General features: G+C 36.2%; 1 protein-coding gene across 1 annotated transcript; it reads left to right on the top strand.

Moving 5' to 3' along the window:
- Positions 1-4,990: 4,990 nt before the first annotated feature.
- On the top strand, positions 4,991-23,622 carry KERA (keratocan). The gene is made up of 4 exons (XM_082666488.1): positions 4,991-5,231; positions 16,114-16,164; positions 17,478-18,371; positions 22,617-23,622. Exons 3-4 carry the CDS (start codon positions 17,486-17,488, stop codon positions 22,790-22,792), a joined length of 1,062 nt encoding a protein of 353 aa, XP_082522614.1. The 5' UTR covers positions 4,991-5,231; positions 16,114-16,164; positions 17,478-17,485; the 3' UTR covers positions 22,793-23,622.
- The last annotated feature ends 583 nt before the right edge of the window (positions 23,623-24,205 follow it).

Genomic DNA, 24,205 nt, shown 5'->3' with positions numbered 1-24,205 from the left:
AAACATGTGCTTCTTTTTGGATCATTTATAGAAGGCGTGATTTGTTTTTTGAATTTTATTTATTTGTTATACAGCAGGTTCTTATCAGTTATCTGTTCTATACGTATCAGTGTATATATGTCAGTCCCAATCTCCCAGTTCATCCCACCACCACCACACACCCACACCACCGCCCCCCGCTTTCCCCCCTTGGTGTCCATACTTTTGTTCTCTACATCCGTGTCGCCACCCCTGGAAGGCATTATTTTTAAAATCTGAATTTAGATCATTGTTCTTCTAAGAATTTAGAGAAGGGTAAGATGTATATTTAAAATTACTTTGAGGTACTTTCCCTAATATTCATAGATTGAATAAGTTAAAGGCAATGCAATTAGGTGGCCATTAAAGGACTTAAAAAGCCAAAAAAATCACGTATTCTTGCATAAAGTTTATGAATTTGAGGTAAAATCCTGGAAATGATTATAGGGAGTGAGTTGTCAACTTATGAAGCCAACAGCTTGGAGGCTTTTTGAGCAATTGAAAATGAATTTAACAGTGAAAGTATTTATTGTCCTTTGGCTGAAAACGTTATTTGAAATGAATATATTTGGCTTGGGAGAAATTTGTGAATGTATAGTGGATTATGGGGCCAGTTCTTTTTAGATTTATAATATTTCAAATACAATCTGCAATATTCTACCTGAGGGGAAAAATGCTTAGTAGCAAGTACTCCCAGCAAAGTCACTTTAGATTCCAATAACTTTGCTTTACTTTACAAGAATTTTTTTTTTTTTTCCTGTGGTACACGGGCCTACTCACTGTTGTGGCCTCTCCCATTGCGGAGTACAGGCTCTGGAGGCGCAGGCTCAGCGGCCATGGCTCACGGGCCCAGCCGCTCCGCGGCATGTGGGATCTTCCCGGACCAGGGCACGAACCCATGTCCCCTGCATCAGCAGGCGGACTCTTAACCACTGTGCCACCAGGGAAGCCCACAAGAATTATTTTCTATAAAATGTGTATGCTTGTTCAATTTTCCCCTTGGATTTTTCTTTTTCTCTAACAATTGTCTTTAGCTAAATTCCAAGCAGATGTAAGAATAACTTTGATTATCATGGAAAATATACAAATGTGAGAATAATAACAATCATTTCATTTTGGGTACAGATCTCTTTTAAAAAATTATTTTTATTAAAAAATTTTTTTTTAAAGTATGGTTGATTTATAATGTGTAAATTTTTACTTTTTTAAAAATTTATTTTATTGGATACAGATCTCTTTATAAACAAAATGCTTAAGCTCACTACGAACTTTCAGGTAAATGTGGAGAAACTATTTTGTAGTTTGAGGAGGGAAGGAAAAGGATATTTTGAAAATCCAATGTCTATCAGTCCTCTTGCTGAGGTGTTAAGTCTGATTTAAGTGTGCAGACAGTGCAAAGACAATTCCAAAGGGCTTCAGACAGTCATTTGACACTGTGATAGCTCAGGTGGCCCAGCTGATCATGTTTCCCCAGGCAGAATTAGAAAGTGTAAGTTTTTATAAAATTTTAATTTGATATTGGTTTTTCCTTACTGGTTTAATAAGGTAAATCCATCTTTACTAATAGCAATCTCACACATACACTCTCTCTCACAAGCACAGAGAGACTGAAATATTAAGGATTCTAGAAATAAGTTCTTCAGAATCAATAGACACAGTTAAAATGATATGGTAGATCGCATTCCCTAGAATCTTCATAGTAGAAAAGCCAAATATGAGGAAACACAGCTATTTGAATTGGATTTGCGGAAAAGTTCTGATTGTGTAACATTTCCATTATAAAACGTAAGAACTGTCGCAGAAAGGATTTATTCCAGGCTCCTCTAATACCCTAGCACACATTTTGTCCTTATTGCGTATGATTATTTCATAATAGCCTTAAACACAAATTATGGTACAGAGACTTTGAGTGGGTTTGTTTTAACAAATTAGTCTTTGGGAGACTCAATAACTGGCGAATGGATTGGGAAGTAGTTTGACATCTCAGTTCTTAAGAATTGTGGGGTAAACTATCTCTTCTATATTGTTTGTACCTTTTATAGCATTTAGCAAGGTAAATGATGGTAAACTTGATTTGATATGATCTAAATCTGAAATATTGTGACATTTCTTGGCTTAAAACCTTGATCCAGCAGCCACATAATCAAAAACTTTCCCCAATATTAACTTTCTATTTATATTTTTCACATTGTTTTTCTTTACACACAAAAAACAGCTCATGTTAAGGCCATCAGTTACTGCCATCAAATTCTAAATTAATTACAAGCGAAGTAAGTGACCAAAGACAATGACCATTTCAAAATCTTTATCCTCCTTGAACTTTCTGAAGCACTGAACACTGATAGGTAATTAGTAATAAAATTTAAATAGATGAAGATTCTTTTTATTATTGACCTTGAATCACACAGCTTCTTTTTCCTGTTTTCTCTTTTGTTCATTTAAATACTACTTTGTATTTTCACCGGGAAAAAAATGAAATTACGCTGTATACAAAATTGTAAAAAATAGTATGGTCCTAAGAGGTACAAAATTAGTGATGAGATTTTTTAATGCAAAAATAGTTAATTAGTTAATAAATTTTCCTTCAGACTACTAGAAGGTATCTTTATAAAAAAACTGGACAAAGAACAAAAGGCATTTGTTTGAGGTTTTCACAGCACAACTGCAATCACTTTATTTCTGCTTCCCTAACTTAGCAGATAGAGAGTGAAGAAAGGTTGGCTGTATTACCACCAGTGCAGTTTATTTCTTCAGATTCAATAAATGAAATTCACAGTGGTCTCTGGAATTTCCATTACTGTACACTGGCACCAAGCATAGAATAAAAAACACATTTTATTTGGTTTTATTCAAGAAAAGTAGGTTTGTATTACACTTCTTCAGTACTTTAGCTATGGTAGTCAAACAATAGCACCAAACATTTTTTTCTTTAGAGTTTCTTAAATTTTTTTTGATGCCTCAATTAGGAATGGCATCCTTTTAGTAGAAAAAGAAGGCATCTTATCCAAAGTTAGGAATATGGAAAATATGGATGTGGCTTCTAGCCAGGAACATGAATGATTATTCCAAAAAGAACACGAAAAGAACATTGTTATACAACATCCTAGCAGTTTTTAAAAGATCTGCTAAAGAAAAAGTCAGGCTTTCAATTACAGGTCGTGGACAAGATGTACACATTGTAAGGTTGAATCGTAAAAAGAACTTGCTGGTTTAAAAAGTAAGAAACAGTGAGATATAACCAATAACATTTATATAAATTAAAAATGCGTTAATATAAAGATACATATTTTAAAGGAACAAATACAAACCAAAAGGTGTATATTAGATTAAAAGTATTGTTCATAAGGAGGGGCACAAGAAAAGCGAATGGTAAAAACTGCAAAATATTAACAAAACACGAGAGAGGCCTATATGGACAATTAACACAATCAGCCACACTTGAAGTCTGGCTAAATAAACAAACAGAATGCCAGTTTCCTGAATCATTAAGGTATGTTTGAGGCACATTTCTTACTTTAAAAAAAAAGGCACTTCTTTTTCTTTTTTTATACTTATTTGTTTGTCTGCACCAGGTCTTAGTTGCCACCTGCAGGATCTTTAGTTGCGGCATGCAAGCTCTTAGTTGCGGCATGCAAGCTCTTAGTTGTGGCATGCGAACTCTTAGTTGCAGCATGCACGTCGGATATAGCTCCCCGACCAGGGATCGAACCTGGGCCCCCTGCATTGGGAATGCAGAGCCTTACCCACTGGACCACCAGGGAAGTCCCCCGAGGGACATTTCTTGAACCAGCTTTTCACTACAATTCCACTTAGACCTTTCCCTTTAGCGTTCTGACACTCTTATTCCTTAAAATAGCAGTGATGTTAGCAGCTAAACTTTGATGATTGCCAATGTTCTATGTGTTTTATATATTGATTTATACCTAATTTTCAAAACAACCAATGAGGTAATGTCATCATTGCCTCTATTTTACTAATGGAAAGGGCTGAGTGAGTGACCCAAAGTCACAGCTAGTTAGGTTCCTGACTCTGGAGACTTTCTTAACCATTATAATCCAGTTCTCACTGAATTCTTGTGTATAGTTGAAGTCAGTGTTTAGCATTTAATTACATACTATCTTTAGCTATCCTTTAAAAAAAATAATTTACCTTCCAGTGAGGAAACTACTACAGCAATGTTTTTATTTAAAACTATTTTTCTCTAACATATTTTAAAATTTGAGGAAAATACAAAAAGCCCATATTCATAGGTGATTTTTGCCCTAAAAGTTTTACTAAATGCCTAAAGTATTTAGTTAAAAAAAAAAAAAGGAAAAACCTATACATAGGGAAGAAATTAATTGGACTATTCAATCCCAGAGAGTAGTTACAATCAGTAGAACTGAAAATTCTTACTGAGATAAACGATAAATATGCTAATTGTTAATAATATTAAATATTTTATAACCAAGTCTCACAATGGAGAGAAGAGTTAAGAATTAAATGCTTAAAATTCAAGGGGACAGGTAGCTTAAAATTATTTTGTTAGGGAGTTAAAATTGGACTAAAAGGGCTATGAGAACTATTGACCAAATTCAATTTATCTTCCTCATCATATAAGCATCCGTTGAGCCCCTATGATACACCAGCACAATGCTGTTAGTCAATGGGGGAAAAAGGCAGAAAAAAAATTGCCTGCCCTTCTCCCTGTCACCTCTCCAGTCCTTCTTCCTGCTGCCTCCAACCTGTGGCTCCAGGAAAATCAAGTGTATCTGAGCTCAACTGTCTAGGGCCATAGGGAAAGCATATGAAAGTGATCCTTCTTGGAATTACAGCTGGAGGCTGCTTGACATATGCCGGCCTCACAGCATACGGGAGACGCTGGGTTAAGCTGTAACAACAGCGCTCCACGCCACCAGGCAGTAAATGGATTTCAGTTCCGCTTTAATTTCTAATGAACGGCCATGACTACGCCACACCCAGCAGCAGGAGGAGACGATCCTGCCGCATTGACAGCCTTGTTTAATGGCTGCCTTCCCGCTTATCACACCTCAGCCTGATTAAATTGTTATATAAAGAGAAATGTTTTTGCAATAAATATCTGTCGGGAATTTCAATCGGGTTCCAAGGCCAAAACGACAAACAAAAAAAGAATTGCCTGTCATCAAGAAACTTGTAGCGTAGAAGACAGAGAAACAATCACAAATTGTTAGCTGGAATTGAGTCTACATTGGGTAAGTAGGTTCTAACAGGAGCATGTACTTATTTCTAAAGGAGAGTAGTATTGAATGCCTTCGTTGAGGAAGTGATGCTGTATTTGTTGTGTTCTACAGACGGATGGGTGGTAAGGGGATTTTGGTTGAGCAAGCATCACAAGCAACGCTTGGAGTGAAGATATAACAGTAAATTCAGAAAACTGCAAAAATCTGGGTGAGGCTATAGCAGAGGGCTTGTGGATGCAGGGTGGGGGACCCATCAGGACAGAGTTCTGGAGTAAGCAAGGGACGATCATGAAGGCTTCTGTGCCGAAAAGTGTCCAGTTCATGCTTTTAATCAGGCAATTACATATTCCTGAGTAAAGGTCTGTCACTTTTTCATCTGTCCCACCTCCAGACCTTTTTCTTATATGTAGAAAACTGCCCTTGATTGTAATCTTAGTGGGGCTCAGTAGCCCCTAAGTATCTCTTCTCTTCCCAGCCTCATAAAGCCAGGGTGGAGCTAATGGCAGGCTTAGCCAAGGAGAGGCGTGTTCTTGGCTTAGAATTCATCTGCGGTGGCCCCCAGTGAAGGCTGTTGGTAAGACCCTCTGGTTCCAGTGATATTCAGCAGTAATGGCAATGCTTCCTGGCCAGATGATTTCTATCTAGTTTTTAAAAGCTTCCTTATCTTCTGCCTGTTTTCCAGGTTCACTCTTCCACCCTCTTCTCATTTATGTGATTCCACCTATCATTTTCAAAGAAACCCTTTTTTTGTTGAAATACCCAGAATTATTCTCTGGTATTTATAGCCAAGGAGTCTAGTAGAAAAAGATATCAATACCAGAAATCCATTATTGACATCAGATTGTTGGGAAATATTGGTCATCTGCATAGCTTAGGTAAAAGGCAGTCAGAACCCTGAAATTATTCAGAGGTAAGAGTCTGGATGACAGTGACCCACAAAAATGGGACATGGGCCCTGTATAGTTACCGGAAATGACACATTTCCTGAGGGTAAGGCTTTGAAAAACCATACAGTAAGTCCCCTACGTACAAACAAGTTCCTTCCAAGAGCACATTAGTAAGTCCAATTTGTTCATAAGTCCAACAAAGTTAGCCACTGATCTGGAAATAGAGGGCCACCCAAGAATTGGCATAGGGATTAGACAATAAGATACAGATGAGAAGGAGTGGTCATGATTCTCAGCCCCACCGAACCTCCTTTGTTTGCTGAAAGAGCCCCACACTACTTGATTTGTAAAGCAATTCCTTCCTTTTTGAAGATGCAACTATTTCCTCAACTCAAGGCATTAACTTTAGGAGGGAATTTATTCTTTTCATGCCCCATTCCCCTTAACCTTCAATGATTCCCACCTATAATAAGAAGGAGCAACAGGATATCAATTAGAAAGTAAAATCTAGAGATGGAAATACTGTTATAAATGAACTACAGGAATTGCCTAACGTATATTGGCTAAAAATTGGAAAAGATGGATGGATTCTGAGGGTACTCAACCAAGGAGAGAGAATGATAACATTAGATAAAGCTGAATTAGTTATATGAGTGTACTTTCAGAGACTGTGGATCCATTAACATAGTTTAAGGAGCTGGGAGTCTGTTAGTTTGCTGAAACACCGCAAAATGGAACTCAACGGAAGCATACATTAAATGAAGTTGATTCCTTGGCATAGTATAGAAGCACAAAATAAAAATTTTCACAAAATGGAATTCTTATATTATATGATAAAATGGGTTTTTATCATGTATAATCCACCCATCCATCTTCACCAATTGAGACATATATTGGAGATGGGAATACCAGTATCTTTAAAAAGACTTTAGTGATGTCCATGAATTGTTGGTGGAAGGCATAGCAATGAAAATTGATTCCCTGATTTCAGTGAGGAAGGGCAAATCTGGAGTGGAAGAGATAACGTAGTGTCATTTAACTACCAATGAGTAAAACAGATACATTTTCCATTAATAGATATCAGGATCAGTACAAAGTCAGAATAGTCTGATCCAAAAAGAACTTAACAGCCAATTGAGAATTAGATTTCTGGGAATGAAAGAGGTGTGAAGTCCTCTGTAGAGCTATTTGATTTGTGAAATTAATAACCCTCCAGAACTGCTCATCAGAGCCTTGAGTGTGTCATTATGACATATGATATGGAACTTCTGCCCTCCACTGAATTTTTAAAACATAGGTAAATCATGGACCTCGAGTCACCAGAATGAAAGAGAGGGCATCTTGTCTTAAATACGTACTTTGCAATGATATCTCAAGTGTGTGCTACTATTTTTTTTTTTTAACCTAGTCTTCGCCTAAAAGAACCAGAGTTCGTTACCAAAGTAACTGTGCCCTGTGAAAGAAAACATGGTTTTGAAACACAACTAATTTCCAGGGACACAGGACACTTCTGCAGTCCACTACTGAGGGTATTTTGATGTTAAAATGACAAGTGGAGAAGCTACCTTTATCCTTCCCATATTTATTACCCAAGTTCTTGTACAGCTGGAATAGATGACTTCAAAATATGATGGATTCTTACATCAGCTCTGTAACCCATGCAAAAGGAACATTTTGATTGGAAATACCAAGTTGAAAATTGCAGAGCTTTCTACTCCTACAAAAATATTAAACTAATAGCAATAATGCTTCAATAAAAATCAGAAATATTAGTGCCATCTTTAGTGACTTAAAAGTGCAGGGCTAATGATCCTCAGCGGATTCTCATTTGTGTTTAGTAGTGGAAGGATAGTTTGAGAAGATAAAATTGGATTTTCCAAAGTTTAATTAGATGGCAACTTCTGTTGCAACTGCTGTTCCATATGGGGTCCAAATCATTATAGCTCTTAGTACTTTGTATAAAGCAACTGATCTGAATAATGTCTTTCTCCTCTATTCCAATAAACAAAATTACTAGAAGCAGTCTGTTTTATTTCACCAGACAGGAACAGTAATATAATTTTGCCATACTGTTTCTGGATTGTGTTAACTCCTTGGCTTTGTACCACATTATAGTCTGCAGAAATACCATCTCACAGAACATCATGTGATACAACCTAGAGGGTAAACTTTATTAGCTAGATACATTAATTAGACACTTGAATGCCAGCACATTGGAGCCAAATACAATGGAAGAATATAGGGCTGTCAAGTTATTGATTTATTTTAAAGGTTAAGAGGTCTAAGGAAAGTTGGGCTAGCTCTCTAAAGTGAAGACAGCTTGCTGAACCATGTCTCTATGGCCACTAGGAACATGAATAGTCTCTTTGAATTTTGGAGGCCACATGTTACTGCATGTGAGTCTCGTGCTGAGAAGCTGTAAGATTTGAGTTTGTCCCATGGCAAGAGAAGGCTCTCCAGACAGCAGAGGTCACAGTGATCCTGCTACTTATCACTCATCAGATTAAATGATATTTAAAGGGTTCATAGTAGGTCAGGTTGCTATATGTAGTGTGTGGTAAGCCTTAGTAAGAGAATTAAAACCCTAGCTTTCCAAAGCAAGGATATGCTTATATTTAGCAAATAACTACTATCCTTTTAAGAAACTGGACCCAAGGGGAAGCTAAACAACAATTTGACGTTAACTACTCATAAACCTAGTATTACCTGATCTATCTAGCCTAATCTCAATTGCTCAGCAGTGCTGATTCATCAAGTACACGGGGGCTCATGGGGGCCCTCTCTATGACCAGCTGACTAAGAAGAGTATAAATACAATTATAATTATATAAATTATAATCAAAATTATACGATATGTAGGAAGAAATTGAGAGTGAAATGCTGCAACAGTATAGGACTGATTGGGATGCCCTGGAAGGCAGTTCGATAAGAAGCTAAGGAGAACAAGAATCCATATTTGACTCAATGGATCTCCTCAACATACTGGAGACATTATGAGTCTAATTCTCACTATTCTGATGAAATGCCTTCTTGTAAGAGACCTCTTCTGAAGTGCTTTGGAGGCGAGCTTTAAACTAATTGGCTTTCAAGTTGCTCACTTCCTGTTGTCTTAGTATCCTCTGAAAGTCAATAGTGCTAAGGTGGAACATTTGTAGAGATGGAGGGAGCTTGAGAAGCTGGAGGAGAACAATCCTAGAGCATATTGGTTCTGGATGGTTGGTAACACAGCTCACCCAAGAATCACAGAGATATTTTTATTTTTATTTTTTGATTAGGTATTCAAAGTCTTCTTGTAGAGTCTTGGAGGAACCGGCACCAGAGAGAGTCATAAATATCAAAATTGAATCAAAACATAAATAGCTTATAAGTGACAGGGTGTGCTACTAGTTTCAGATAAATTTTGGACAGCATAGCCTCAGGATGCTTCATATACAAAGGCTAAACTATGCATGGAAGGTTATTTGCTATTTACTCACAACCAAAAAAATTCATGTTAGCAGTTTAATAAAAAAATCAAAGTTATAAAAAGTACACTAAGAAGAATATGTGTTGACTTTTTCAATTTATTCCCAATATGTTTGTGTATGTGTGTAATATATATATAAAAGATAGACAGAATACCTGATCCTTAGCTGACAAGTGCTATTGATTCTCATAGATCTTCTAATAAGGTTACTAGTGCTTCTTCTTAAGTATCAAAATTCAGCAAAGCACCATCAGCTATGTGAGGAATGTTTCCAATGTGAAATACCTCTATAGGTCAAATCAAGCCAAGAAAAAAAAAAGATATCAAGGGAAATAAAATTCTTGCAGGGAGCAGAAAAAAACTCACAATACTATCGAAACCTTGTAGTTTTTAGTCTCGTTTTGAAGAGATTAAAAGAGAAGGTAGTAATTACATAAAATAAAAGAATGCTTTAGGAAGGGAACAACCAGAGAATGTTTCCAAAGTAAATACATGAAGTATGATATAGAAATTTTAAAGAAGACAAAATTAAGGAAATCTGTTGGAAAGCATAAAAATCTTTTGATAATGGAAACAGAAAAGAAGAGATCAAAGATTTAGACAGTGTAACAAGGAGGTGCACCATCTAAGACTTTCAAAAAGAGAAAATAGAAAAAAATGGATGGACCATATGGACGTGAATTTCTAGATTGAAAGGACTCCCTGGGTACCCAGTGAGTGAGTGAAATACACCCTCTCAAGACATATTGTAATAGTTCAGAAACTGAAGATGAAAGGAAAATCTCAAAAGTTTAATGAGAGCAAAAAAGGTCACATTCTAAAAACTGAAAATTAAAATTTTATTAACCTTTTCTATTTCAACTCAAGAAGCAACAAGACAATCACTTTCTTGAGTATCTTCAAAATTTGGAAGGACCATTATTTCAAATTAGAATTGTATCTAGTCGAAATATCAGTTAAGCGGATGGGCTGAGTAAACACATTTTTATAAACGTGACTTCACACACACACAAAAAAAGAGAGGTAACTCACGTGCACAGGAAGTGATCAGAAGCTGTGTTCCCCCAATGCTGTGGAGTTAACCAAGAAAGAAGAGAACACAAGATTCAGAAAGTAACAAGGGATCTAACCCAGGAGATGGCTGAAGGAAGTCTAGGACCACAACAATCTCACTGGACCAGAAACCAAGGATTCTATTATTCATAAGTGTACTTTAAAAGACAGTACTTTGTCAGAGACAGCTGATTTTGTTGTTTGTTTTTTTCTTTGACATATTGTTGATTTACTATGTTGTGTTAGTTTCAGAGGTATAGCAAAGTGATTCAGTTATACATACATATATCTATTCTTTTCCATTATAGATTATAAGATATTGAATTTGCATTAGTTTTGACACCTTAGGTAAGCTTAGTTAACATTTGAAGAAATCTTATAATGGAGACTCACTTCATGAATTTTTTAAATATTTGGTGCAAAATAAAGGCCTGTTATGTAACATACAGTTGAACTTATTTTCATCAAACTTAACACCTCTTCGTAGGTTGTAGGGGAAGATTCCTATAGCCCTCATTAATTATGAGTCAACTGAAATGTACCACAAAGAACTTAAAAATTGTCATTTACCAAATTTGCTTAGGTTGGTTTACAACAGCAAGCAAACTAGATTGAAGTAGGAGGATATGGAATTCCAGAAGAAATATCTCCCAGGAGAAAAAAGTGAACTTAATATTTCTGTTTTTTTTTATGAACACTTTTACCATGTTCTAGATGCTTTAAAAATACTAACTCATTTAATTTTCATAACAATCTTATGAGGCAGTATTATTACTATGATTATTTATATTATTGTTATCCTTAATTTACAGATGAGAAGACTAAGGCAAAGATAAATAATTGTTTAATATTTCACAGCTAGTAAATAAGACAGATTTATTCAAGCCCAAGCAGATCTGACTTTTAACCAGCACACTATGTTACCCTACCCTCTGGGTGCAAAATATTTCCAAAATGGTTTTATAATTCTGTTTGAGAAATAATTCTGTTTCGGAAAATATTAGTGACATAGATATATATGTATACAGAACGTCACATATATATGTATGTGTATATATCTATATATATATATATGGCAAATAAGTGCAATACAATGAAGGAATTAAACTAATTTTGCACTGTTTTCTTCAGCAGTAAACAATATTTATATTATGTAATAACATGCAGTAAATATTTAATCAAAGTTTGTGGTATACATACATTAGGAGTTATTGAAAGGAATAATGGTTGCAGGTGGGGTAAGAGTGGGAATGAGCAAATGTGCTAAATCTTTATCTAATTCGGGGGGGTAGGGAAGGGAGGTCCAAGAGGGAGGAGTTATATGTATACATATAACTGATTCACTTCATTGTACAGCAGAAACTAGCACAACATTGTAAAGCAATTATACTCCAATAATAAAAATAAAAAAATAAAATAGTTGATGTTTAAAATTGATAAGTTAAACAAAAAGTACAAGCAAGGATATTGAAGTAAATATTAAAAGAAATCCAGAATAGAGTTGAAAACAATGGGCTCTTGGGAGCAGGACTTACACCAAAGTGTGGGGTGGGGGACTGCTTGGTGCATTATCAGTTTTGTAGTAATTTTGACCTTTTAAATGTGTCATTGCTATATTTTAAATGTATTATTTTGAAAACATTTAAATACACATGTATATGCATGTGTGTTAGCTATATATTTTAGTGGATTCCTTATATATTTTTAAATTTTTTGACAGAATTTAGTTAAACAGGCTAAAATTGATCTATGAAGAGAAAATTATTTCTCTTAGTAAACGTATAGTCAGTTGGACATAAACATAGGTCCTGGGAGCACCTAACAGTCCAACTATTGCTAACATAGAATCATCAGATACATATGCCAACAAATTTGAAATCCTACTAGAGTTTCGTGTCTTTTATACCTTTATGCGTCGCCTTCTTTTTTTAAATGTCAACGATCTTTAGGAATGCAACAAGACAAATTCCCCAGTCTAAGACAGTTTAGCAAAGCATCCTCCCTTTTACTAAGAAGTAGAAGCAAGATAAGCAGACAGGAAACATCAAAATGTACTAACAGAAGTAAAAGAGGTTAAGCCACCAAGACTTTAACTCCATCTCAAGTTTCTAGGACTTTTCTCAGGAAGGCCAAGATACCAACTATCACATTCTCTGCTGAAAGAAATTTCTGGGCCTTCTGACATGTTCACCGTCATTATCTTCTTTGATTTTCAAACAACGCTTCATAGTAGTCAGAACAGGTGCATTATGGGTAGACTTAGGCTTACGATGGTTAAATAACCTGTGCCCACATAAACAGCTAGTAAGATGCAACAGGAAGACTCTAACTCACATTTTTTTACCATATTTTGAAGGTTCTTCACTATATTCCTATTCACATAGTAGTTATGCTGATCAAAAAAATCATAATTATCAAAATGATACATGTGCCTTATGCGTTTATTTGTTCATTTGCTTATTTGGTAAATAGTTATTGGATACCTACCATGTCCAAAGCCCCAGGGACTTCTAAAATATTAGTCTGTCATTAGAAGGACAATTTCAAAGCCACATCGTTACACATTAGGCTTCATTTTTCCCTCTTAGCAGAGTCAGATAAGACTGGGCAGAGTCTTCCATTAATTCTTATAACAACTAGCATGACTCAGGGGTTCGCACCATTGTCTTAATTTAATTTATTGAACTTCCACTTAAGCAGTCCTAATGAAGAGTTAAGTCCCCATCCTTCAGGAATCAGTAATCAAAGAAGGGTAGATTGAATTGTAATGGGAAAAATTAAGACATAGACAAACAGAGATTATACTAACAGCAGAAGACATCCTATATTTTAGTCTGGAAACAATGATACCAAACCTGGCAAGCATTGTAGATGATCATTTTAATTTATATCATGTCTCCCAGCGTCCTTAAAATGTGATTGCTATCATATGCTCACAAAATGAGAAGGAAGAGTTGAGAATGATTTCCAGATTTCTGGTTTAGGAGACTGAATAAGATGATAGCATCACTCAAAAGTATAAAGTGACAAGAGCAGTTAAAGGGAGATAGTGAATTTCATTTTAGATATATGGCTGTGAGACCTGCAACAGGAGATGTCTAGAAAGCAAGTGGATACACACATTGGAGTGCTGTTTTTCTTCCGTAGGCTAGATTGAAGAAAGAGCCTCAGGAGTCATCATAATAAAGGGAATGGTTAAAACCTTGGAATCGTTTAAAAATCTTTGAGATCTTAGAATCTCAAAGAGACTTAAATGCTAGAAAAGCTTTTTAAAAAACTGTTAGAGGAAACAGAGAGCTTCAGAACATAGATAGAGAGAAGTCACAAAGAAAGGGGAGGAAAAACTAGGAGAGAATGTAGTCCAAGAAACATTTTATTAAAGGGGTGGGTCTGCATTGCCAGAAGTCACAAGTCAAGTAGGCGAAACACTAAAAGACTTCAACAGATTAGTAAATATGAAGGTTATTGCTTTTTTGTTGTTGTTGTTAGAGCAATGTGAGGGAAGCAGAGGGATTAGAAACCTTATTTTGACGGGTGAATCATGGGTGGAATGGTGAATAAGAAACAGAAATTGGAGGCAGCCAATGTACAACTAATTTTCCTACAATGGACACATAGCAAAATTTGTGTAATAGAATTAAGAAATGACTAAAATAAGTTTGGCTAAAAAAGAAAATTAAGAAATAAGAGAGTAGCTAAAGCGGGCCGTGCAGATTCAGACATCATCTGTTGTTTTATACTGAGGGTTTAGAAAAAGAAGAAAGAGAAAAGGAAAAGTGCAGTAGAGAGAGGAGATCATTGTGACAAAAGCAAATTAACACTTGATTTTTTTCTGAAAATATGATAGAAGTGTACCTGTTGGGCTACTAAGAGATCATGTCTGAATTTGATCTTAAGCTATCAAGGCCTTGAAAATTAAAGGTATTTTTCAGTTGAAAGTGTAGGGCTAATGCTACAGAAAGGCTAACATTTCCTAATCATTTACAACAAATTAGGGCCAACCTTGCGAGGTAGTCCAGCAGTATGTTTTTTTTTGTTTTTGTTTTTGTTTTTTTGCGGTACGCGGGCCTCTCACTGTTGTGGCCTCTCCCGTTGCGAAGCACAGGCTCCGGACGCGCAGGCTCAGCGGCCACGGCTCACGGGCCTAGCCGCTCCGCGGCATGTGGGATCTTCCCGGACCGGGGCACGAACCCGTGTCCCCTGTATCGGCAGGCGGACTCTCAACCACTGCGCCACCAGGGAAGCCCCCAGCAGTATGTTGTAGATGACAAAACTGTGTTTAGGAGAAAAGAAGTAAGTGGTTCAGAAAAAATTTTTTGAGTCCAGTGCTCTCCCCTCTTCACTGTGTTCTATCTTTGATAATATTTATGTGGGCAGTGTTGAATGAGTGATATCAATACAACTCCCTTTTCCCAGAATACGATAGATTTTGAAAAACAAAATGATTACAATCAATCAGCAGGGTAATATCTGAAAATGAGATTTTCAAAACTTTTTGTCTTTCCTTAAGAGGCATACCATTTTTTTCCCTCAAATTACAAGAACTGGAAGACATATTATCCTAAACTTGTATGTTAAAGAAAAACAAAAAACAAAACAGTGCAGCAGAATGTCCTATAATGGCCTAAATGCAGAACATCTTTTATAATGCAGGAAAGAAAAATCTCATTTTAATAATTATTTGGAATAAAGCTTCCACTATGAAATAGAGACACAAAAATTATTTCTATAAAACAATTATTTCTATACACCATATTTAGTGCCAACATCAGGTAGAGCTTTCCTGATTTCACTTTTAAATTTTTCAAATACATTTTTTATCTTTTACCCCTTGACCAAAAACAATATATCTAAATGTAATCCCAGCATCTGTTTTATACAAAAAAATGAATAAAATATTTCCATATAAACAGAAAACATTGGTCTTTATGTCTTTGTATCCAATTTTTTAAAAAGATCATCTAGAGAAAAATGCTTTAAAATCTTTTTGTTGTAGTTGAAATCAAAACTGCTTTTAGTTTCTTGCTGTTAGATCAGGTCTCCAGATCAGTGCATTACAATATCTTTGGGACTGTGAACTCAGAATGAAAGTTGCACTGAATTTTGTTATAGGTTCTTGAGATTAAAGTCAGAATTTCCTGTGCTGGGCTATCTAGGTACTGAGGTGCTGTGGTTGTTGGAGGGGTTAAAGCTGGAGCCATGGATGCATATATATTAGGGAGGATTCACCAAAACACGACAGTGGAGCCTGGGTCAATCCATTACTTTGAATGAGCAGTGACCAATAGAAAGGGACGAGGAAGATCCAAGAAAACTGAGGTAAGCGGTGTTCTGAAGCTCTGTCAAAGTGGAAACAATAGATCAAAGGTGTTCATGGTGACTGGTCAGAGGAGGTTTTCTTTTTTCTCGTAGGAGGCTAGACAGCATAAAATAAAAACAAATTCTTCTAGTCAAAGTTTTTTTTTTTTTTTTTCTTAACTGATTTTAGCAAACTTCAGATCCAGACACAGGACTCAGCGATACATTCCTGGACAGCAAGGTAAACTATTTTATGCTTTTCAAAACTCTTAAAGTTAAGAATTCAAAGTTATGATTCATCAGAGGCGGGGTTACTGCTTCAATAACTAAAGCAAATCCCTATTCTGAAAAAAAAAATAATGTTTTAATGTGTCTCTGTTGGAAGATGACCAGAGCAGTATTCTGCAATCGCAAGAAATTTGACAGCTTGCAGAAGCTGCCCTGTGCTTGTCATTTCCCTCGATTTAGGGCAAAATTGAAAGATCAGCATTTCTAAATGATGCTGATTTTATCTCTTCCTAAGGAATCAGTGAAATTTATTTGGTCTTTATTACCAAGTGTTTGAACTAAATGTACATTGATAAGAACGTTATTGTTATATAGATACATATTATTTTCCTGTTGGGATAGTTCTTTGTTCCCATAACCTTGTTGAAACTCAACGGGGAGGATTTATGTCTTTTAAATGTATCACATATCAGTAAGTGTTAACCTTTGCTCTGTTAGCATCCATACTGAAAATATGGAGATCCACCTGTATCCTGAGCATGTTCTTTGTTTTGTTTCTTATCAACCATAGTAACACTGCTTACTTATGTAAGTGTGATATATATCTGTATCAACATCTATAGCTATATCTATATAGAGAGTTTCATAGTCCAAATTTCTTGGCTAAACAACTTGATCCTCTACTTAAAATATTAGAAGTCTTTCCCTAAACCCCCAAAATAAAACTTACCTGAGAAGTTGAGCAACAGAGCAAGAGATTAATCACACATTTTTCTTCAAATCCTAAAATTTTCCTTCACAAAAAGTTGCTAAAATGTTCTTTGATCTCTCTATTTCTTTGGTTGAAGGGCCAAAGAGCCTGGGAAATCTCATCCAGATGTTCTGCTCATTTAGGAGTAAAAGTGAAAACATATGCCAACTTCTTAGGAACAACATAGACTCTGAATTTGAGTTATTAAAAGGTCACTTTTTTGTACTCGTGTGTTCAACTCTGGATTTCAGTTAACTTCCTTGCATTAAATAGCTTGAAATGGAAAAGCACTTAAGAGTTCCTAAAATTTGCTTTTTCTTTCTTGGTTTTCATTGTGATTGGGTTAAAACCAGAAAGTTACAAGTTGGTGAGTCAGTTTCAGTGCTTGCAAAAATGCTTTGCAGATAGTGCCCACTAAATAGATGGGTATTCGTTGATAAATATGCATAAAATGCTGACATGTCTTTACCTCCCCACCCCCCTTGAAGAAGCAATGTTTATGGATCATTTTGGCGCATGCAGTTATCTAAAGGTCAAGATCGTTAAACATCTGACAATTGTATCCCTTACTCTAGGTACTAAAATGGCAACCACAATCTGTTTCATCATCTGGGTGTTATTCATAACAGATACTGTATGGACTCGAAGTGTGAGACAGGTTTATGAGGCAAATGATCCAGAGGACTGGATGATGCATGACTTCCATTGTCCCAGGGAATGTTTCTGTCCCCCCAGTTTCCCTACCGCTTTGTACTGTGAAAACCGGGCTCTCAAAGCAATCCCTGCTATACCATCAAGGATCTGGTATCTTTATCTTGAAAACAACCTGATAGAAACCATTCCTGAGAAGCCATTCGAGAATGCCACCCAGCTGAGATGGATAAATCTAAACAAGAACAAAATAACCAACTATGGAATTGAAAAAGGAGCCCTGAGCCAACTGAAGAAGCTGCTTTTCTTATTTCTGGAAGATAATGAGCTAGAGGAGGTACCTTCTCCATTGCCAAGAAGTTTAGAACAATTACAATTAGCTAGAAACAAGGTGTCCAGAATTCCTCAAGGGACCTTTAGCAATCTGGAGAACCTGACCCTTCTTGACCTGCAGCACAATAAACTATTAGACAATGCCTTTCAAAGAGACACCTTTAAAGGACTCAAGAACCTCATGCAGCTAAATATGGCTAAGAACTCCCTGAGGAATATGCCACCAAGATTACCAGCCAACACTATGCAGCTGTTTTTAGACAACAATTCCATTGAAGGAATACCAGAAAATTATTTTAATGTGATTCCTAAAGTGGCCTTCCTGAGACTCAACCACAACAAATTATCAGATGCTGGCCTCCCTTCTAGTGGTTTTAATGTATCATCAATTCTAGATCTTCAACTGTCTCACAATCAACTCACAAAGGTCCCCAAAATCAGTGCTCATCTGCAGCACCTTCACCTCGATCATAACAAAATTAAAAGTAAGTAACCATCAGGGTGTGTCTTTGACTAAGATATTCATGGTTATTAAATTTATTCTATATCTTCTTTAAGAATATCAATAATGTCCATTTTCTCTCCAGCTCTCATGCCCTTAGATTTTTTTTTAGTGTATTTTCAAGTTTTGTCTATTCACAGACAGTGTCGATGAACCAAGAAGTTCAAATGTTCAAATTGCAAATTGAAAAGTGGATTTTAGTAATCTACAGAGGGCTATTACCTGTTGGAGAAACTAAATGTCTCTATCTTCTTTTACTCTGAGGAGATTCTGATATTTCTGCCTCGGTGGGCAGACTTATTGAAGAAAGTGTACCCCAGCCACAAGCAACCTCATGAATAGTAATAGAAGGAATATGATTTAGGAGGTATCAGGAAGGGACCTCTGTCCTGAAACCTACAGGACAGCTGATGCCTACAATCACCCTAGTTAGAATGTCTGCTTTAGATCAGTGGGTTTCTCAAACTTTAGAGTACACAAATGGATGGCCCCATCACAGAGCTTCTGGTTGAGTAGGTCTGGTGGGACCTGAGACTTTTCATTTCTAGCAAGTTTCCTAGGGATGCTGAGATTGATGTTCTGGGGACCATACATGGGAAACCAATATTGTACTTTAAGGCTTTGCTCAATTGAAATTGAAATAAATTCCCTGGAAGTTGGCAACTCCTTAGGACTAATGGCAGTCAACAAGGTAGAATATACACTCCTTTCCTGAAAATAGCTTTTTTTTAAAACATCCTTATTGGAGTACAATTGCTTTACAGTGTTGTGTTAGTTTCTGCTGTATAACAAAGTGAATCAGCTATATGTATACATATATCCCCATATCCCCTCCCTCTTGCATCTCCCTCCCACCCTCCTTATCCCACCCCTCTAGGTGGTCGCAAAGCACCGAGCTGATCTCCCTGTGCCATGCAGCTGCTTCCCACTATCTATCTATTTTACATTTGGTAGTGTATATATGTCAATGCTACTCTCTCACTTCGTCCCAGAGTACCCTTCCCCCTCCCCGTGTGAGAGATGAGTGCAAAGTGTCTTGGAGGCAGAGGTGCCATGAAGGGAACAAGTGGTTATAGAAAGAAGGGGCTGGAGACGTTACAGGCAAACTTAGCATCTTCACAATTATGCCTGAGACCAGGATGACTCAGGTGTAGATGCAGACGATATCTTGGTCCAGCTACAGGGGATGATACCAGCCTGGCAAGTATCCATGCATGCTCCACCCTAGCACAAGCCCTTTGGAAAGCTAATCTTGAAGAGGTTTCTGAACAACCTTATAAAATACATCCCTAAAATGAGAATCAATTGGATAGTTTGCAGGAAAATGACACAGATAATTGTCAGAAGGTTGTGCTGCCTGCTTATTACTCACTAAACTTTTCATTAAGCAAATAATTACATAAACATCCAACCTATAAGAATAGACTATTTTGCACTGGGTACTCTTCAGTTTTTCAGTATTTTTTGGTTTTTTTCTAACAGCATACTTGAGCATAAAATCCAGGAACTCATGAGCAGGCTGCTCCCACCGCAGTGAGTTTTTTCCACGGTGATGAGACACATTGTTTAATCTTGTAGTTAAAGCAAAAGATGCAACAGAAAAAAAAATGTTAATAGCTGAATCTGTGCACTGAACCCAATAGTACAGCAGCTAATATCAACCTAAATAAATGTAATTTTTTTTCCTGATGAAAGTTCTGTGCTTCTACAGGTGCATTCCTTACCTGACAGCAAAAGTCCCATAGACATTTGATGTAGGAAGTTAATTTAAAGGGATTCCACATAGAGCACATTTGTGAATTGGGAATTCCCCTGAAGTGGGAACTTGAGAATGAGAGTGTTCAGGAGTGAGATAGCAAAATTCAACACATAGTTGGGCACCTATGCTAGGTACTTACATAGTTTTACAAAGTTACACAAAGAAGAGGACTCTGTTCTTCCTCCACTTTTATTTTAGAGCGTTTTTTTCAAAGTTTTCTCATATATTTCTATTTTCCAATCATTCTCATACCTTAATGTGCATCAGAATCACCTGGAGGGCTTATAAAACACAGGCTGCTGGGCTTCAGCCTCTGGGTTTCCCACCTAACAGGTATGGGGTGGGGTCTAACCACGCAGTTCTCAGGTAGTATGGACGCTGCTGGTCCAGGGACCACACTTTAAGAACCACAAATTAATCATCAAAAGAACCTTGTGTGCTATTATTAGGAATTTCTGAAGAAAGAAAAACTGAGGCTCAACTAAGTGAGGCTATTTTTCCAAGGACAAAGGATAAGTATAATAGCCAGGACCTGAACCTAAGGTTTCCCATATTAGGTGCTTTTTCCCCCACTCCAACGTTATTATCATAGCACATTTTTCTTCAATGCCTAGAATATGAGACTTAAGACAAATTTCTATCAATAGAGGTAAAAATCGTTTTCACAGCAACAACATCAACAAAGAGAAATTGATTTACTTGCTGCTTAATGTAGATATCAAGCATGGTCATTTCTATATTCCAAGAAAAGAAATGGAAAAGAAGAATTTCCCTGGCAAGAGTTCTTGGCTCACCATTATATCACAATGCATTATAATAACTGCTAAAGTACTTACTTCTTCTTACCTCATAATCTAGTCTAGTTGTTAATGAAGTGGTTGCCAAGAAACATACCTCTTATATGAAGAGTTCTCAGAATTTATAGGACAGTGAACTTTTCTTGTCCAAAATGATGGAAATACTTATTTCTTCTGAACACCTTAGGGGGCTTTAAATTTGACAAAAATGTTATCTATTCGAACAAGTTACTTCTTGGTACTCTCAGAAACATTATAATTAATTTATGAAAATATAATTAAATTTAGAATGCTTGTTTTTACATTCTATTTATTCACACATGCATGGGTTATGGGTCATGAGGGTGATAAGGATAGGAGATAACACATCAGAAAGGACATAATCTCTCCAGCAGGCAAGGGACCCTGTGTAGTAGGAAAGGGATGAGGCTGGGACTCCACTCTGCCTCTTACTTGCTGAAATACCTGGTGCACATTGCCTTACCCGTCGGAACCACTCTCTCAGCAATGCCCAGGTGGGGAGAATAATAATGTTGCCCAGTACAGGTTGTGTCATGATAAGGTTATCATATATGTAAGAAAAAGTACCTTGATGAATATAAATCTGCTATACAGAGTCATTATTTTTAGCAAGTTGAATTCACAAAATGGCATAAGATCAGAACAAAGCACCCTCACTGTAAGCATAAAATCCTTCAGAACAAGTCAGTGTGCACAAAAGGAAGGTCATTGCCAAAGTTAGTTGGGTCTTATCTTCTAAGGGAAGAGCTCTTCCTCAAAACAGTTTCAAAATAGGATTTAAGAGTACATGAATTCATGGTTGAGATCAGCTATTATGCACACTTGTCAGAATTTCGCTGGTTTAAGAGGCTTTCTCTCCTGAATGCTCCTAACTTCAGTATAGACATTGATGCCAAGGGCTCTGATCCAAGGCAGGTGCATGATTTCTCACATCTTAACCATATGAAAAGGCTGACGGGATAGTTCCTGGTTTGAATTTTTGTAATTCAGTTCTTGGCAAATGTTTCCTTTCCAATTAAATACACTTAAGTATGGAGATTCAAGGTTGTTTTCTGCAAATATCACATATGTAAAGTTATATTAATTGCACTTTATAAAAAACTTATCATCATGTACTACTAGTTTGAGTGTTTGCATTTTTTTAAGGTAACTTTCAAGCACCTTCTCTAATAATAGACTGGCTTTCTTCCTTTGCATCCATACTCCTCCATTCCACCATGCACCTACCCATTCTTTCAGTACCAACTCTGAACCATTGTTTCCACCTCTAATGCCCCAATACTACCTTTCTCATTCTACAGTAATCAAATCATGCCTTATCTGGCTTGCTAAAGGAATAAGACAAGTGATATATCTTATACACCTTTTTTCCATCACAACTTTTAACAATATGTCCTTTCTAGTGCTCTGTATTAAGCATAGCAAAGTATGGACTGAGATGACTATGTGTACGTTGCACATTTTTTCAGGGTTACTTCTATAAAACAGATATGCATAACTTCCAGCTTACACGAAAAGGGTTTGTCTCTCTGCCACTTTCATAGACCAGGCCACTAGACCCTCCATAGGACTGTTATAATAGCTCTTGGTCTTCCCATCCTTAGTCTCTTGTATTCCAGTTCATTTATTCACGCTTTCTTTGTCTCCGTAGATGTGAATGTCTCTGTAATATGTCCTACCACTCCTATCACATTGCCTGCGGAACACGATTCCTTCAGTTATGGACCTCATCTTCGCTACCTCCGTCTGGATGGAAATGAAATCAAACCACCAATCCCAATGGATTTAATGACCTGCTTCAGGCTCCTTCAGGCTGTCATTATTTAAACATGTCTTCAACAATCTAAAATTCATTTAATGAGTTCATATTTCTGACCTGAAATTTGGTTGCCATTCATAGGTTTAAGATAAAAATCACTTTTCTAATTGCTTATGGCGACCATTTTTATTTGTATAGCTTACTTTTTTTCTATTCAAAGTTGCTTTTCCCCATGATATGTAGCACAGACTGCTTTTCTTTAATTAGTAAAACAGACACAGAGTTAAGATAGTTTATCAGCTCAAAGATAGTTCCTTTTTGTCTCTCTCACAGCTTATTAATACCAAATAATACAAATACATTGTGATTCAATAGGAAGGATATATTTGTTTGCAAATGTTCAAAATTGCTTATGCAGATATTATATTCACAGTATAAACACAACATCTAACAGGAGGTAGGAATTTCTAGAGAAAATGAAAAAATGAGATATTTCTTTATCATAATTATAAAGAAATAATTAAATTCAGATTGTTAAGTAACATTTGTAAGTATAAGTCTGGTACTTAGCTCAAGAATGGGTATGAGGGCTTCCCTGGTGGCGCAGTGGTTGAGAGGCCACAACAGTGAGAGGCCCGCGTACTGCAAAAAAAAAAAAAAAAAAAGAATGGGTATGAAATGCATCGGATACTTTATAACAAGAAAATTCTAGTCATTTAATGTCAAATAACAGAGCAATAGTCATTTTTAGTTCATTATACCTATTTCTTAAATCTGCTGTTCTTAGATATAGTACAGTGTACTCTAGTAATTAAAGTTCTACATTTATTGTAACACATTTCTGACAGAATCTTAGTGTTTAAACACTTGAAATCCACTTGAATTGCAAATTGTTCAGTCTTATATTTGCCAGTGCTTTTTGGATTTCTGAAATAAAAAGAGTGAATGCTTTCCAACAAAACAGAAGTAAAATATTTATTTCAGGAGGCTTATTCACAAGTCTTATTAAGAATATATTTTTAATAAAAAGTGTTATAGTAACAATTAGTTCCATTTTTCTAGCATGAGTACATTAAAATATATTTTCTCCTACCCGTTTTCCTTTTATCCAGTGAACACAAGAAAAAATTTATATTCTAATCACTTGACATAATATACCTGTTTCTCATGAGTCAAAAACAAAACAAAACAGGATTTTGTTAAGTAACAAAGTACAGTTTCCTTATATTTCTGATTTTGTTAGGTATATGTTATTAACAATAAATATTCCATGCTGATTAATACATCTATTTATATATATTTTTCCAGACATTATTCTGAAAAATTCTATAAATATATTTCCTTGGAAAAAGGATCATATACATTTGTGAATCACCACATTAATGAAAGCCCAACATGTTACTTTAATCCAAGGCTTCTCAGAAAATTAATATGTTACTTTGTTAAGTGAATTCCCAAGAAGAAAAAATAATGTGCAGGAT

The sequence above is a fragment of the Grampus griseus genome, assembly GCF_964374135.1.
Source record: "Grampus griseus genome assembly, chromosome: 11".
Taxonomy (NCBI): Eukaryota; Metazoa; Chordata; class Mammalia; order Artiodactyla; family Delphinidae; genus Grampus; species Grampus griseus.
This window is presented reverse-complemented; position numbering and strand designations above follow the sequence as displayed.

What these genes read in the sequence shown, in the direction of transcription:
- KERA (XM_082666488.1), top strand. Translation starts at nt 17,486, where the DNA reads ATGGCAACCACAATCTGTTTCATCATCTGGGTGTTATTCATAACAGAT. An exon ending in CGATCATAACAAAATTAAAA is followed by an intron (nt 18,372 to 22,616) that starts GTAAGTAACCAT and finishes TTGTCTCCGTAG; the next exon opens with ATGTGAATGTCTCTGTAATA.